Source organism: Oncorhynchus gorbuscha, linkage group LG11 (genome assembly GCF_021184085.1).
Source record: "Oncorhynchus gorbuscha isolate QuinsamMale2020 ecotype Even-year linkage group LG11, OgorEven_v1.0, whole genome shotgun sequence".
NCBI lineage: Eukaryota > Metazoa > Chordata > Actinopteri > Salmoniformes > Salmonidae > Oncorhynchus > Oncorhynchus gorbuscha.
The window spans coordinates 39,064,919-39,080,600 of record NC_060183.1 but is presented as its reverse complement, the minus strand read 5'-3'; the positions used below and the strand labels follow the sequence as shown (position 1 = coordinate 39,080,600).

Genomic DNA, 15,682 nt, shown 5'->3' with positions numbered 1-15,682 from the left:
CTTTTTATTTGAAAACGTAACACAGAGAAAAAACAATGAACATAAACCGAACGTAAAGCTTGTCATGCCTAAAACAACAAAGACGAAAGCACACAATTCTGTAAGGAAAAATAAACTATACAGAAAACAAAATCCCACAAAACCCAAAAGAAAAATGACAACTTCTATATGATCCCCAATCAGAGACAATGATAGACAGCTTCCTCTGATTGGGAACCATACTCAGCCAAAAACACAAAGAAATAGAAAACACAGATTTTCCCACCCGAGTCACAGCCTGACCTAACTAAACATAGAGAATAATAAGGATCTCTAAGGTCAGTACCGGTACAGAGTCAATGTGAGGAGGCACCGGTTAATTTGTGGTAGTGCGTAGAATTATTGAAGTGACTACCCATAGATGACAACAACAGAGAGTAGCATGGTGTAAAGAGTGTGGGGGAGGAGCAAATAGTCTGGGTAGGTGTTTGATTAGATGTTCAGAAGTCTTATGGCTTGGGGGTAGAAGCTGTTTCGAAGCCTATTGGGCCTAGACTTGGCGTTCCGGTACCGCTTGCGTGCGGTATACAGTATGTTGCAAGTAACTACTTCACAGGAGAGAAAAAAAGCCTTCTGGTACATGTGAACTTTCAAATCAAATCAAATGTTATTGCTCACATACACATGGTTAGCATATGTTATTGCGAGTGCAACGAATTGCTTGTGCTTCTAGTTCCGACAGTGCTGCAATATCTAAACATGTAATCTAACAGCTCAACAACAACTACCTAATATACACAAATCTAAGCAAAGGAATGGAATAAAAATATATACTGTACATATAAATATATGGATGAGCAATGACAGAGCGGCATAGGCAAGATGCAATAGATGGTATAAAATACAGTATATATATACTTATGAGATGAGTAATGCAAGATGTTTTAACATTATTAAAGTGGCATTATTAAAGTGACTAGTGATCAGTTTATTAAAGTGGCCAATGAATTCAAGTCTGTATACAGGCAGAAGCCTCTCTGCGTTAGGGATGGCTGTTCAACAGTCTGATGGCCTTGAGAAAGAAGCTGTTTTTCAGTCTCTCGGTCCCAGCTTTGATGCATCTCTACTGACCTCACCTTCTGAATGGTAGCGGGGTGAATAGGCAGTGGCTCGGGTCATTGTTGTCCTTGATTATCTTTTTGGCCTTCCTGTGATATCGGGTGCTGTAGGTGTCCTGGATTGCAGGTAGTTTGCCCCCGGTGATACGTTGTGCAGACCGCACCACCCTCTGGAGAGCCTTAGTTGTGGTCGGTGCAGTTGCTGTACCAGGCGGTGATGCAGCTTGACAGGATGCTCTCAATTGTGCAGCTGTAAAAGTTTGAGTGTTTAGGTGACAAGCCAAATTTCTTCAGCCTCCTGTGGTTGAAGAGGCGCTGTTGCGCCTTCTTCACCACACTGTCTGTGTGGGTGGACCATTTCAGTTTGTCCGTGAATTGTACGCCGAGGAACTTTCCACCTTCTCCACTGCTGTCCCGTCTATGTGGATAGGGGGGTGCTCCCTCTGCTGTTTCCTGAAGCCCACGATCATCTCCTTTATTTTGTTTATGTTGATTGAGAGTTTTTTTTTGCTGACACCACACTCCGAGTGCCCTCACCTCCTCTCTGTAGCCTGTCTCTTCGTTGTTGGTAATCAAGCCTACTACTGTAGTGTCATCTGCAAACTTGATGATTGAGCTGGAGGCGTGCAAGGCCACGCAGTCATGGGTGAACAGGGCGTACAGAAGGGGGCTGAGCACGCACCCTTGTGGGGCCCCAGTGTTGAGCATCAGCGAAGTGGAGTTGTTGTTTCCTACCTTCAGCACCTGAGGCGGCTCGTCAGGAAGTCCAGGATCCGATTGCACAGGGCGGGGTTGAGACCCAGGGCCTCTAGCTTAATGATGAGCTTTGAGGGTACTACGGTGTTGAATGCTGAGCTATAGTCAATGCACAGCATTCTTACATGTATTCCTCTTGTCCAGATGGGATAGGGCAGTGTGCAAGTGTGCAATGTGATGGCGATTGCATCGTCTGTAGACCTATTGGGGCGGTAAGCAAATTGAAGTGGGTCTAGGGTGACAGGTAAAGTGGAGGTGATATGATCCTTGACAAGCCTCTTAAAGCACTTCATGATGACAGAAGTAAGTGCTACGGGCGATAGTCATTTATTTCAGTTACCTTTATCAGGAGCAATGGTGGCAATGATGGCAATCTTGAAGCATGTGGGAACAACAGACTGGGATGGGGAGAGATTGAATATGTCTGTAAACACACCAGCCAGCTGGTCTACGCATGCTCTGAGGACGTGCTTAGGAATGCCATCTGGGCTGGCAACCTTGCAAGGGTTAACACATTTCAATATCTTATTCGGAGAAGGAGAGCCCACAGACCTTGGTAGCAGACCACGTCGGGGGCACAGTATTATCCTCAAAGTGGGTAAAGAAGATATTTAGTTTGTCTAGAAGCAAGACGTTAGTATCCGTGACGTGGCTGGTTTTCTTTTTGCAGTCTGTGATTGTCTGTAGACCCTGCCACATATTGTGTCTGAACCGTTGAATTGCGACTCCACTTTGTCTCTATACTGACATTTCACTCGTTTGATTGCCTTGTGGAGGAAATAACTACACTGTTTGTATTCGGCCATAATCCCTGTCACCTTTCCATTGTCAAATGCAGTGGTTCGCACTTTCAGTTTTGCACAACCGCCGCCACCTATCCACGGTTTCTGTTTCAGGTAGGTTTTAATAGTCATGGTTGGTACAACATCTACTATGCACTTCCTTATAAAAACTCACTCACAGAATCAGTGTTTATGTCAAGGCTACCCAGATTATCTACACAGTTTCGTATGCTTGTGTGTCATGTGTAAATACAAATAAAACGGTTAAATTACAAGTCTAATTGGTTTAGCCACGGAAAAAGCCAGGAACCTTCCCACTAGCCATGATCGGCTGAGATAAAGGATGGGTTGAACATACTGCGAGATGAGTCCAGATTGGTCTGCCAACCCATCCGCTACCTCCCTCTGGTCAGAAGAAATACAAACAAATATCACAAGTCCACAACAGGTGCACCCAACTCCTTTCCCACACACCCTGAAATCACAAATGAATCTGCCAAAAGGCAAGGATCCACTTCTCCAAAAATGTCACTCCTACTGGACCAAACGTATCTTCATCATAACTATGTCCATCAATGCAAGGCTCAAACTCCTCACAACACCATCTACCCCTTCTATTTCACCTCCTGAACTCAAACTGGCAACCAGCTAACTCTGTTTGAACATTGTTAATGCTAGCTTCAACAGATTCAAACCCATCCGCTACCTCCCTCAATCTTTTCAACCTCCTCTCTCTGTCCCTCCATCCTCCTCCCTTAACCAATTACCAACTCCTTCTGAAAATATTAAATTTTTCCAAGCCCAAATCTATTTTTAGCCTCTTCGAAAGACATGCTAAGCCCTGTACTCCCTCCAATTCATACTTTTCTCTTTAGATTTGGTTATGTTGTATATGACAGGCCTTCCAACAAGGAAATTCAAATCATTCTCTTCCTGTTATGGGAGGATTCCAAAATGACAACGTATTTGCGTCTTCTTCTGTGATTTTTAAACAGAGGTTTGCAATCAAAAAGGTGCATTATCGCCACCAACTGGACTGGAGAGGAAGTCCTTTACACTTTGTGATACAAAAACAGTAAAAAGAAAATGAAGAAAAGTGCCCTGCCAACTAACCCTACACTCATTAAAAACTCACCACCCCATTCCACTACTTTGACCTTACCTGATCTCACACCAGGTCAACGGCCTGGGAGGATGGGACACTACCATTCAACACACCCTGTAACTCGTCTGCAGTATAATCTCATAAACCAAAGTACTTCTCTGCAGCTGCCATCACAACACCTTTTCTGTGAATTATGTTCCATTTCTACAGTACAGTTGGTAACCATGGCATTGAATGCTAAAAAGCCAATCTTACTGAAGCACATTTCATTCGTAGGCCTATCACTTTGTACTGGCAAAATACTTTTACTACTCACCGGGAACCTCTTAGGATCCCTCACCCTTGACCCATCCTCTACTTTCTTCACTGCCTAAGCATACAACACCTTCTGTACAACTCTGACCATGGTAACCTCAACCTGCCTCTCTCGCACCGGACACTTCTGTATAGGGAGTAGGGCACTGTATAGGGAGTAGGATACCATTTGGTATGCACACAGCTCTGTTAAGAACCTATTTCAGGCCTGGTCTGTGCTTCTCTCTCTTTAAGAGAAGAGATGGGGAAATCATGGCCGACATGACTTTGGCAAGTTGTACCAGCTTTTTAGCGAAGAACAGATGCGTGTCTAATGAACGGGCGACTCTCTCATCAATTATGTACTGTTTTTCCACCTGCTAGCAAATTAATGAGAAATAGAGAGCCGTTTAGGGTGCGGGGTCTTGGGTGACATAAAGCCTCCAATAATGGCAATATGAATAGCATGGCAGATCGTCAGAGGGAAAACACCGGGTGGAATTAGGGAGGTTTAATTGCAACATAATTAGGCCAATGCAATGCTGATAGGACTTTCCAAGCTGGCATCTGGCTGAGCTGCCAGTTAAGGTAAATGTTCACCAGACCAAATACATGAAGAGACCATCAGACCATGAAACAGGAGTGGGAAATAGATCAATATGTGATTAGCCAATACTTCTTAGTTAATTTCAATGAATGGATTTTAATTTCACTTTAAAATCTAATTTGATCTTTTTAGAAAGTGATTACCTGGCGCGGGGATATTTGGCGAGGGTATGCACACATGACTGTAAGTTGCTTTGGATAAAAGCGTCTGCTAAATGGCATATATTATTATTATTAAGTTGTCCGAAATTCATCGACACTGTATATCTCCATTAATATATTATTAATATCTACATTTCCGTTAGAAAATGGACCATCTACATTTCCTGCTTGTAAGCAAACCACAATATCCAGAATTCCTAGTGATATCAGGATGTAGTACAGCCCCTGTCGAGATGGTTCCAGTTGAGAATGAGAGTCAACAGGTAGCTAATGTTCCTTACGGGACCAGCCACTCGTTAGTAGAACATCAGCTTGCGAAGAACTATTAAACAACTGTAAAGTTTATTCATGGTATGGTGTTCAGTACCTGGAGGTGAAAACCTCAAGCAAGAGCAGGCTGCTGAGGTAACATTCCATTGGTTACCTTGCAAGCTAAAGATAGCTACGTTAGATTTCGTTAGCTACAGCCAGCCGGACCGTATCTAACGGTTAACTAGCGAACTACTGCAAGTGACTAGCCTGTGTGTTCTATTTACAGAGTCCAATCCCATCAACATCTGCAGCACCAGGAACTAGTCTAAATCACCTTTGATTGCACAATGCTGGCAAGAGCCAAAGTGTATAGTCTATGAGTCCAAGGTCAATGGAGCTCATGAAGTTCTGCCAGACCAGCTGAAGAACATTCAGGACCCTGCCTAAAACATTCTGCCAACATAATATCCACATTCAGTTAGACTGATGTTGTAGGTGTCACGCCTGCTCCCGCTCCCCCTCTCTGGCGCTCAAGAGCCATCATTACACACACCTGTCACCATTGTTACACGTATCAGCGTATCATTGGACTCACCTGGACTCCATCACTTATTGATTGCCTCCCCTATAAATGTCTATTCCTCAGTTTCCTCCCCATGTTAGCATTGTCATTTTGTTCACCCTGTCCAGACGCTGTTCTTGTTTTGTTATTTTTTAAATATTCACTCCCTGTACTTGCTTCTCGCCTCCCAATGTCTGTCCTTACAGAATGCTGACAGCATGCTGACACCCCAATTTGAAGCATCAGGGAGTTTTTTGTTTTTTGTTGGTGACGTTGGGTCCGGGTGCCACTGCCGAAAGAACCGGGGGTGCCACAGCTGGCTCGTCAGGCTTCCATGCCGTAGCTGGCTCAAGAGGTTTTCTTGCGTCGGCCGGCTCGTCGGGCTCCCACGCCTCGGCCGGCCCGTCAGGCTCACCCAGGTGGGACGCCGGGTGGTGCCCCTAAGGGGGCGGGGATTCTGTCATGCCTGCTCCCACTCCTCCTCTCTGGAGCTCAAGAGCGCCAGGCGTCCCATCATTACGCACACCTGTTACTATTGTTACACATATCAGCGTATCTTTGGACTCACCTGGACTCCATCACTTATTGATTGCCTCCCCTATATCTCTCTATTCCTCAGTTTCATCTCCGTGTCAGCATTAATGTCATTTTTGTTCCCCCTGTCCAGAAGCTGTCCTTGTTTTGTTTCATGTCGGGTATTTATTAAATATTCATACCTTGTACTTGCTTCTCGTCTCCCAGTGTCTGTCCTTACAGTAGCATAGTATAAAATGCCCAGTATTCTCAGAACTGCATTGTGGTATAGATATTGCTAGCTCTTGTACATATGTATATAATGGAGTTTGAACAATAATATCTTATTTTTTTGTATTGACAAGTGACTAAATGATTCCAGCTGCATCAGAAACCAATAAAGTGTCGATCTCAACTTCTGGATCAATTCATCGTGGTATTTATGAAATGGATTTGGAAGTACCTAGCTATCTTACTCACAGAGGTAAGCTTACACAGCAGTATGTAGGAGCAGTTATGGCAATGTTTGATATTGATAAAAAATATATACTGCTAATGACTATAATAAATACTACAGTTCTACAAAAGGAAAACAGTACTTGCATATGGTGTGTTTGGTGAGTGCAGTGAGGTGCATTCACTTTGATACAAGGGGAGATGTTTGGTATGGAACCTTTCACATCTCCTCTTGAGACAAATTGCTTGAATGGCCCCAACACCACACAGGTATTGATACTCAAAGACTAATATCCCACTGGGCACAGACTTCAATTCAACATCTAGTCCACGTCATTTAATAGATTACATGGAAACAACCTTGATTCAACGAGTGTGTGCCCAGTGGGATGAGTCATAAACCCAAAGTTATTCCTTTAGTCTTCGTTACCATCGTCAAAACAGTTCTTCAGTTTTGCTCGTAATGAGATGCACTGAGGCTAACTAGCTAGCTGTAACCTCAGGCAACAGTACATAACTTTAGGTTACAGTACACTTTGGGTATAGCAAATAAAGCTAGCTAGCTTGACCTTTAGTGGTACTAGCAAGCCCCGTTATGGCCGAATCAATCACAAAATGATACTGTATTGAACAACACTGCGTTGTGTAAAAAGAGAGCTTATAATGCTAACTAGCTACCGCCAGCAAAATAACTTACTCATTTGTCATTTGCCCTCCTGGTCCAGCTGGTCTCAGCTTCCGCTGACAGTTGTTCATGGAGGTTCTGAATAACGTCTCCAGCACCCCTCTATCCATATGTGCGTCAAAACTTTGATGATCTGTCACACACACACACACACGATCCATGGCGTCGGCACTGACCTCTTGTAAGAACTTTTCGTGATTGAATGTGTTGTAGCACAGACATTTCTCATCTGTCGGCATGGCTGGACAGCACCCGCATAGGCAGCACTATTCGGAGTCTGACCATGGATCCCCACGCTGCTTTGCAGGTCTCGCTAGTCTTGTTCTCGCTGTCTCAAGTCCTCTTCAGTGTATTCCGGGCTGAAATGAATAGGGCTGTATGTCCCTATGGGGACATACGGTTTCGTTTGTCCAGCTCTTCTTGGAAAGAGGAATCATTAGCAGCCGTTGTAATTATTTAGCAATCTCGGAGAGACGGTGCACGGTAACATAGCTCCCCGTGAACCTGTGAAACTAATACTGACCCCATTTTGATAAGCCTGCCTTCGAGGGTGGGAACACAATTGGAAAAGGAAGCAGGACTCCCGTCAGTCTGTAGTCTTTACAAGGCCTGGGAAAATGAGTCAACCTAGATACGTTGCAATGTCGTGGCACATAGCAATGGCTCCATTGAACAAGGACAACCATGGCTCTACTGTCCAATGGCTCCATTGAACAAGGACAACCATGGCTCTATTGTCCAATGGCTCTATTGAACAAGGACAACCATATCTACTCACTTCTAGCGTGATCATGCAATCCGTGAACCACAAAGGCCACAATAATTGCTACAAAACAGGTCTCCCACCGCATAAATAAAATAATGCCTCTATGGTACCTAATTATGTCTGAAACACCTCTCGTCAGTCATAACTATGTAGGAATACTGGAAAAACACCCCAAATAGTGTCCAGTGGTGAAGTTTCCCTTTTAAACTGGAGACAGAGTAACTCATAATTAGAATTAAACACACCGTTGCTGCATTCAAGGGGACAGGGCAGTGATGATCAGAGGGAGGGAATGAGAAAGGGAAAAGGAAAGAGAAGTTATTAGAAAGAGAGAAGGGGGGAAAGGGAGAGAGAACATAATAGGTATGAAAGAGAGAAGAGGAGGGAGGGAATGGAAAGGTAATGAGAGAAAGGGAGAGGGAGGGAGGGATAGATAGAGGGAGAGGGGGAGGAAAACGAGAGAGAAACTGGGTTGAACTAAGTAAACAAATTATGTTTTATTGGAGGAGAGAACGAGAGCGTGACAGGGAGAAAATAGAAGTCAGAGGGAGATCAAAACCTGGCCTGTCATAATGTGTTCTTGTCCCCCTAGGGAGGGGGTTTAACCAGATCTGATCCTGACTGGATCTCAATGGGTTTTTGATGTTTCTACACAACCTTGGATTGCATGGACATGGCACATATCTGATCACAGCATGTGTAGAATAGTTGGTGGGTTGGTGTGTGTGTTTGTAAGTGAAAGTGCAGAATGGTGGGCCTGAATAGCATTCTAATTCTAATTTGAAGCTCAGATGGTAGAGCATGAGGCTTGTAATGTCAGGGTAGTGCGTTCGATTCCTAGATCACCCATATGTAAAATGTAGGCACGCATGACAGGAAGTCGCTTTGAATACAAGCGTCTGTTAAATTAAATGTATTTTTATATTATATTATTGACTAGAGAAGGGAACCAACCAATCGACTCTGAGGACAGTCTGAGGACAAACAATATAATTAGCATGGATCAAGCAATGGACCATTTTGATATGTTCATACACAATGACCTTACAGACTATATACTGTATGCAATCCTATCACCACTGTTCTCATGTTGCTGTTCTCTGACTATAATTAGTGAATGGAAGTATTTCATTCAATATTTAAATCAACTTAGTTGTCAGATCACAAAAGACCATTTTTAATAATTAACAAGCCTGGTGAGAAGATATTATACCAGTAGAACTGAACAGAGGGCAAAATTATGAAGCTTTTGACAGTTACCACTGTTCATTTAGTCAGCAAATTGAATCAGTAATGTGAATATCCTCTGAAAAACACTAGAGGATGCTGAGTGTTACATTTTCCAGACAGAGATGTAAATTAGATGCATCCATTAATTGATTAATTGATTTCTTCTTAGAACAACTAGGATATTGTCATCTAGTGCATTTTGTAATTAACATCACTGTTTCAATCCTTTGCGATGCCATGCTAGATCCTCCTCCAGTCACATAAAGAACAGTGTGACCTTAAAAAGTGGTCATTGGTCAAATAGAAGTGGTTGTTGAGAGGCAACCGAGTAAACAACCATGTAACCTCTGCCATGTAAACAACCGATTACATACTCCAACATTACATGAGAGGGAGAAATGTTCAACCTGTCACGCCCTGAGCTGTTTCACCTGTCCTTGTGCTTGTCATCCACCCCCCTCCAGGTGTCGCCCATCTTCCCAACTGATACTCTGGGTATTTATACCTGTGTTTTCTGTCTGTCTGTGCCAATTCGTCTTGTTTGTTCAAGCCTACCAGCGGGTTGTCGCAGCACCTGCTTTTTCCAGTCTCTCTTTTCTCGCCCTCCTGGTTTTGACCCTTGCCTGTGCTGACTCCGAGCCCGCCTGCCTGACCACTCTGCCTGCCGTCCTGTACCTTTGCCCCTACTCTGGATTGCCGAACTCTGCCTGACCTGACCCCTGGGCCTGTCTGCCATCCTGTACCCTGACCCACTACTCTGCATTATCAACCCCTGCCTGCCTTGACCTGTCGTTTGCCTGCCCCAGTTGTTACAATAAACATTTTTACTTCTACACAGTCTGCACTTGTGTCTTACCTGAAACATGATACACCCAGAGAGTTATTTGTAGAATCTTTGAGACTGTGAAAGGTTCTTTATAGAACCATTATCCACTAAAATTCTATAAATAACCATTAAGGTTATAACCATTAAGGGTTCTAAACAGCACCAGGTTGTAACCATTGCAGAGCCTTTTTTGAATAGTTCTTAAAACCTCTACAGGATCGCTGTCCTGTGTTAAATATCTACAACAAAGCTTTCTTAGTGTCCAACAAGCTTTCTCCACCCTTAATCTTGTTCTGAACACCTCCAAAGCAAAGGTCATGTGGTTTGGTAAGAAGAATGCCCCTCTCCCCACAGGTGTGATGACTACCTCTGAGAGTTTAGAGCTTGAGGTAGTCACCTCATACAAGTACTTATGTATGGCTAGACGGTACACTGTCCTTCTCTCAGCACATATCAAAGCTGCAGGCTAAAGTTAAATCTAGACTTGGTTTCCTCTATCGTAATCGCTCCTATTTCACCCCAGCTACCAAACTAACCCTGATTCGGATGACCATCCTACCCATGGTAGATTACAGAGACATCCTTTATAGATCGCAGGTAAGGGCGATCTCGAGCGGCTAGATGTTCTTTACCATTCGGCCATCAGATTTTCCACCAATGCTCCTTATAGGATACACCAGTGCACTCTATACTCCTCTGTAAACTGGTCATCTCTGTATACCCATTGCAAGACCCACTGGTTGATGCTTATTTATAAAACCCTCTTAGGGCTCACTCCCCCCATCTGAGATATCTACTGCAGCCCTCATCCTCCACATACAACATCCGTTCTGCCAGTCACATTCTATTAAAGAGCCCCAAAGCACACACATCCCTTGGTCGCTCATCTTTTCAGTTCACTGCAGCTAGCGACTGGAACGAGCTGCAACAAACACTCAAACTGGACAGTTTTATATCAATCTCTTCATTCAAAGACTCAATCATGGACACTCTTACCGACAGTTGTGGCTGCTTTGCGTGATGTATTGTTGTCTCTACTTTCTTGCCCTTTGTGCTGTTGTCTGTGCCCAATAATGTTTGTACCATGTTTTGTGCTGCTATCATGTGTTGCTACCATGTTGTTGTCATGTTGTGTTGCTAACATGCTGTGTTGTCATGTGTTGCCGCCTTGCTATGTTGTTATCTTAGGTCTCTCTTTATGTGGTGTTGTGTTATCTCTTTTGTTAATCCCAGCCCCTGTCCCCGCAGAAGGCCTTTTGCCTTTTGGTAGGCCGTCATTGTAAATAAGAATTTGTTCTTAACTGACCATCCTAGTTAAATTATGGTTAAATAAATTTTAAAAAGGGCACATCTGTGTAGTCTTTTGCCTAAATGTGCCTTTTGAAAAGATATAAGATTGTTCATTGGATCAGTCTAAAACTTTGCAAATACACTTGTGCCATCTAGTGGCCAAAACCTAAATTGCCCCTGTCCTAGAATAATACATTATGGCCCCCATCTTGCATTTCAAAGATAGTACAATTTTATTTACAAATGAAAGCATGTTTTTTTTCATTGTATTGCTTCAGATCCTGAGCTACAGGCAGTTAGATTTAGGTATGTAATTTTAGAGGAAAATTGAAAAAAAGGGTCGGATCCTTAAGGGGATTAGGAAAGGGTTCTTTATAGCACCATACAGTTTCCGTTTAAAACTGTATGAGCATAGCTCTTATAGAACCTTATTTGGCACAGAACCACCTGTTTTATTGTGTAGCAACATATAGCAATTTCACCCAGCTTTGCTCTGGTGCATATATTATCAGATATGAATAAAAACAGTTAACCTGACTGATACGACTTCATCATGGTCAAACACAGAGAAATACAGTATACCAAACTGATAATACCATAGACAGTTTTAGACACCTATTGATCCACTTCACTCAGCTCAACTCAGATGGGAATAGTGAAAAACCAACAGTGTGCTTACTGCTACAGCCATCAAAGACAGCTTGGAAGAAGCATCCAACAAGCTTAGATTGCTTTGGTCTCACAGTCGAAGAAAATCATGTGCACAGATCCTTGTTATGTGGCTGCTAAAAATCCCTCCTATTCCCATCTGAGTTTCTGCTTTCAAGGTTGGATAAACCACAAAATAGATCAACCCTACCAGTTTTAAAACATTCATACAAAGAACCACCGTGATAGCATTTTCCCATCTAAGCAATGCAAGGATACCATTCTATCAGCATTCAGCATCCAAACCAACCAACAAAACCAACCAATCCCCTTTTGAATTTTTTTTCTGGATGAATTCAGATGCATTGCAAAGGTAAAGAAGGGTGACCTTGCTCTGGGGCTTGTAATGTAGTATTCCGATATCTACCTACTGTAGGCGACCCGCTGGGGACGAGGTAACAGCAGCTCTCTGTCTCTCTCTCTCCTTCCTTTCTCAAACTGAAGTCACCAGCAAGGGAATACAGTTTTTTTTTAAAGGGATCTGGTTCCTGCGCTACTGCTGCTGCTGAAACGAAACCTGCCTTTGATGTTCTCTATGCACAGTCCTGTGGGGAATCCAACCCTCTCTCTCCCTCTCCGCAATGAGCATCTGAGCACCACAACACAGCAGCCCACTGTGTACGGCCGGAATACAGGCTCGAAATAACAGTGGAGATACTAAGGAATCCTACAATCAATACAGTGTCCATATCAGGCAAATGTGTCAAAAGTCCATTACTCACCATCTCTCCTGTTTACTTTGGCAAAGCCGGGTCCATGGCTGTTGGATAACTGTGATGAGCTTCTGAAGGAGGACTGGGGCAGGCTGGACACCAGTGGGCCATCACAGCTGTCTGTCAAGCAAACAGGGAAACACAAAGGACAGGGTTAGGTTTTACAATCACAGGTAATCTCTGAACTATTAGTAACGTTATTATTAGTACAGTATTTCCAGATGATTCAGAGGTGTAGTCTAAAACATCATCAGGGAGGAACCATGTTTAAAGCCATTTCAGAGACACTATTTTCCATTTTGTCACAATTTGATCACCATGTCGACCACATTTCACACGCTGTTACTGCTCTCTGCCAGCAGCAATACTACGCACCAATGACACCATTGAAATGATGCTAATAATAACTAAAATCTCTAGAGTGCAGATCACATTGTTATGTTCCAACATCTTCACAAATGTGTGCATGAGTCCCGTCCCTCTGGTCACACCACGTCATTTCAATTAATTTTTTATTTATTTTACCAGGCAAGTTGACTGAGAACACATTCTCATTTGCAGCAACAACCTGGGGAATAGTTACAGGGGAGAGGAGGAATGGGCCAATTGTAAACTGGGGATTATTAGGTGACCGTGATAGTTTGAGGGTCACAATGGGAATTTAGCCAGGACTCCAGGGTTAACACCCCTACTCTACAATAAGTGCCATGGGATCTTTAATGACCTCAGAGAGTCAGGACACCCGTTTAACGTCCCTTCCGAAAGATGGCACCCTACACAGGGCAGTGTACCCAATCACTGCCCTGGGGCATTGGGATATTTTTATTTTTTTTAAGACTAGAGGAAAGTGTGTCTCCTACTGGCCCTCCAACACCAATTCCAGCAGCATCTGGTCTCCCATCCAGGAACTAACCAGGACCAACCCTGCTTAGCTTCAGATGCAAGCCAGCAGTGGTATGCAGGGTGGTATGCTGCTGGCTATGTGGAAAGGTGGGTAATATTTGTTTGAAATGTTGACCAATGAGATTTCAACCTTTATTCACCCACTCAAAAAGACAGCCAGATGTTTGTTGAATGCTCAATGTGTTATCACTATGCTTTCAACGACCTAAAAGCACAACCAAATTCCAAATGGGAAAACAATGTCTGATTCGCGATTTAGGGCTAGATTCGCCAAAATATAGCGCGCCTGAAATGTAAAGGTAATATCCGATTGAGCTGACATATGGAGTGTTTGCAATGAATGCGGTCTCCACAAATGTGGGAACGTTGCCTTTAAATTTCAATCGCGCTATAGCGCTGAACTTTGGTGATACGGATTGAATCGAGCCCTTAGTTTTCATATAAATGTGCTACCACTGCACTTTCAACCATTTAAAAGCACAAGTTCAAATGGGAATACAATGCCAGATATGTTGGATTTATACAACAACTTAATGTGTTATCATTGTGCTTCATCCAACAGTACAGCATAAAAACCTGGATTGCAGTTGAGATTACATTAAAAGTACATAGTGCAAGTGATCAACGTTGTTCGAGATTCTGTACAGATTATTATAGCAATTGTGAAGATCTCCACAGACCTGCAAACTTTTGCATGCTATCTCGAACATGTACACTTTCTACGATTACATAAGACATTTACAGTATACTTAAAGTAACCTCAGCATGTGGCCACGGATGTGTTTCTCATGAAGGTTGAATAAATACTGTTACATTTCTTTGAAAGATAGCCTTAAATTCAGGCTATTTACTGATATACTGGGCCGTACTCACTACCCTCTGTAGTGCCTTGCGGTCAGAGGCCGAGCAGATGCCATACCAGGCAGTGTTGCAACTCGTCAGGATGCTCTCGATGTTGCAGCTGTAGAACCTTTGAGGACCCATGCCAAATCTTTTCAGTCTCTTGAGGGGGAATAGGTTGTCGTGCCCTCTTCGCAACTGTCTTGGTGTGTTTGGACTTAACGTTAGCTAGCTAACAAGCCAGAAACAAACCACAACTTTGTTTAGAAAGTTGCTTTTAGTTGCCTGGTTTTCTAGATTGACGTAAACTAAATTCATTTTTAAAACGGTTTATTGGTGTTCAAATACACCAGTTATGCTATTTTGGACTGTCAGGCTGCTGATATCAATCTGCAATCTGTTGTTTTTGTGTTTATACTTCTTCACAACGACAATGATGTCACTGCAACAACTTTATACAGACATGTCGATAGACGTAGTATACATCAATCTTTAGTCTTGAAAACTGGTTGTGTGGTACACTATCGTACTCACTCTGTTTAGCACATGGCCTCACATGTGAATCCTTAAAGAGATAGGTGGGGCTAAGGCTTAAGAGGGTGTGAATAATGTTGAATGGGTGTAGACAAAGATGGGCTCTCCAGTAGGTGATCCAAAACATTCAAGGGCCATTTTCTGAAAAGATTACAAGTTTATCAACGTTCAAAGAATAATTACTTTCCCATTGTTCCTCAACTGTAGTATATGATATACAATTTCCTTGCTCTGGGTCTCTACTTTTATCCAATGTCAAAAAACACCATTTCAAATGTTGTTACATAAGACAGATTCGAGCCGGTCGGTCACAAATATGTAGAATTGCAGGGAATTAGATATAAAACTGCAACAACAACAAAAAGTTATGTACAGCAAACATATTTGTTTACCTTAATGTACGCACTTATTAAATGATTGTTTTCAAACCCAATGCTGAGTTAATGTGTAGCGGCTAATTGTACAGCTAATAGTCTACGTTTTTGTAGATTGGTTGCTGTAGCTTCACTCACCTCAATCAATGTGATAATGGCTGAGGTAAGTTTTGCTTGTTTTTGCTGTTCTCCAAATAGCATTTTAGATGATGACATTTCAACTAGATA

The 15,682-nt window shown here is 42.9% G+C and overlaps 1 protein-coding gene across 1 annotated transcript in view; it reads right to left on the bottom strand.

The window, feature by feature from the left end:
- LOC124047774 (contactin-associated protein-like 4) overlaps nucleotides 1–15,682 on the bottom strand; it is a 212,085-nt gene that overhangs the window by 160,089 nt on the left and 36,314 nt on the right. Inside the window, 1 exon segment of the mRNA XM_046368083.1 lies at nucleotides 12,813–12,923. Within this exon segment, the coding sequence (XP_046224039.1) occupies nucleotides 12,813–12,923 (111 nt within the window).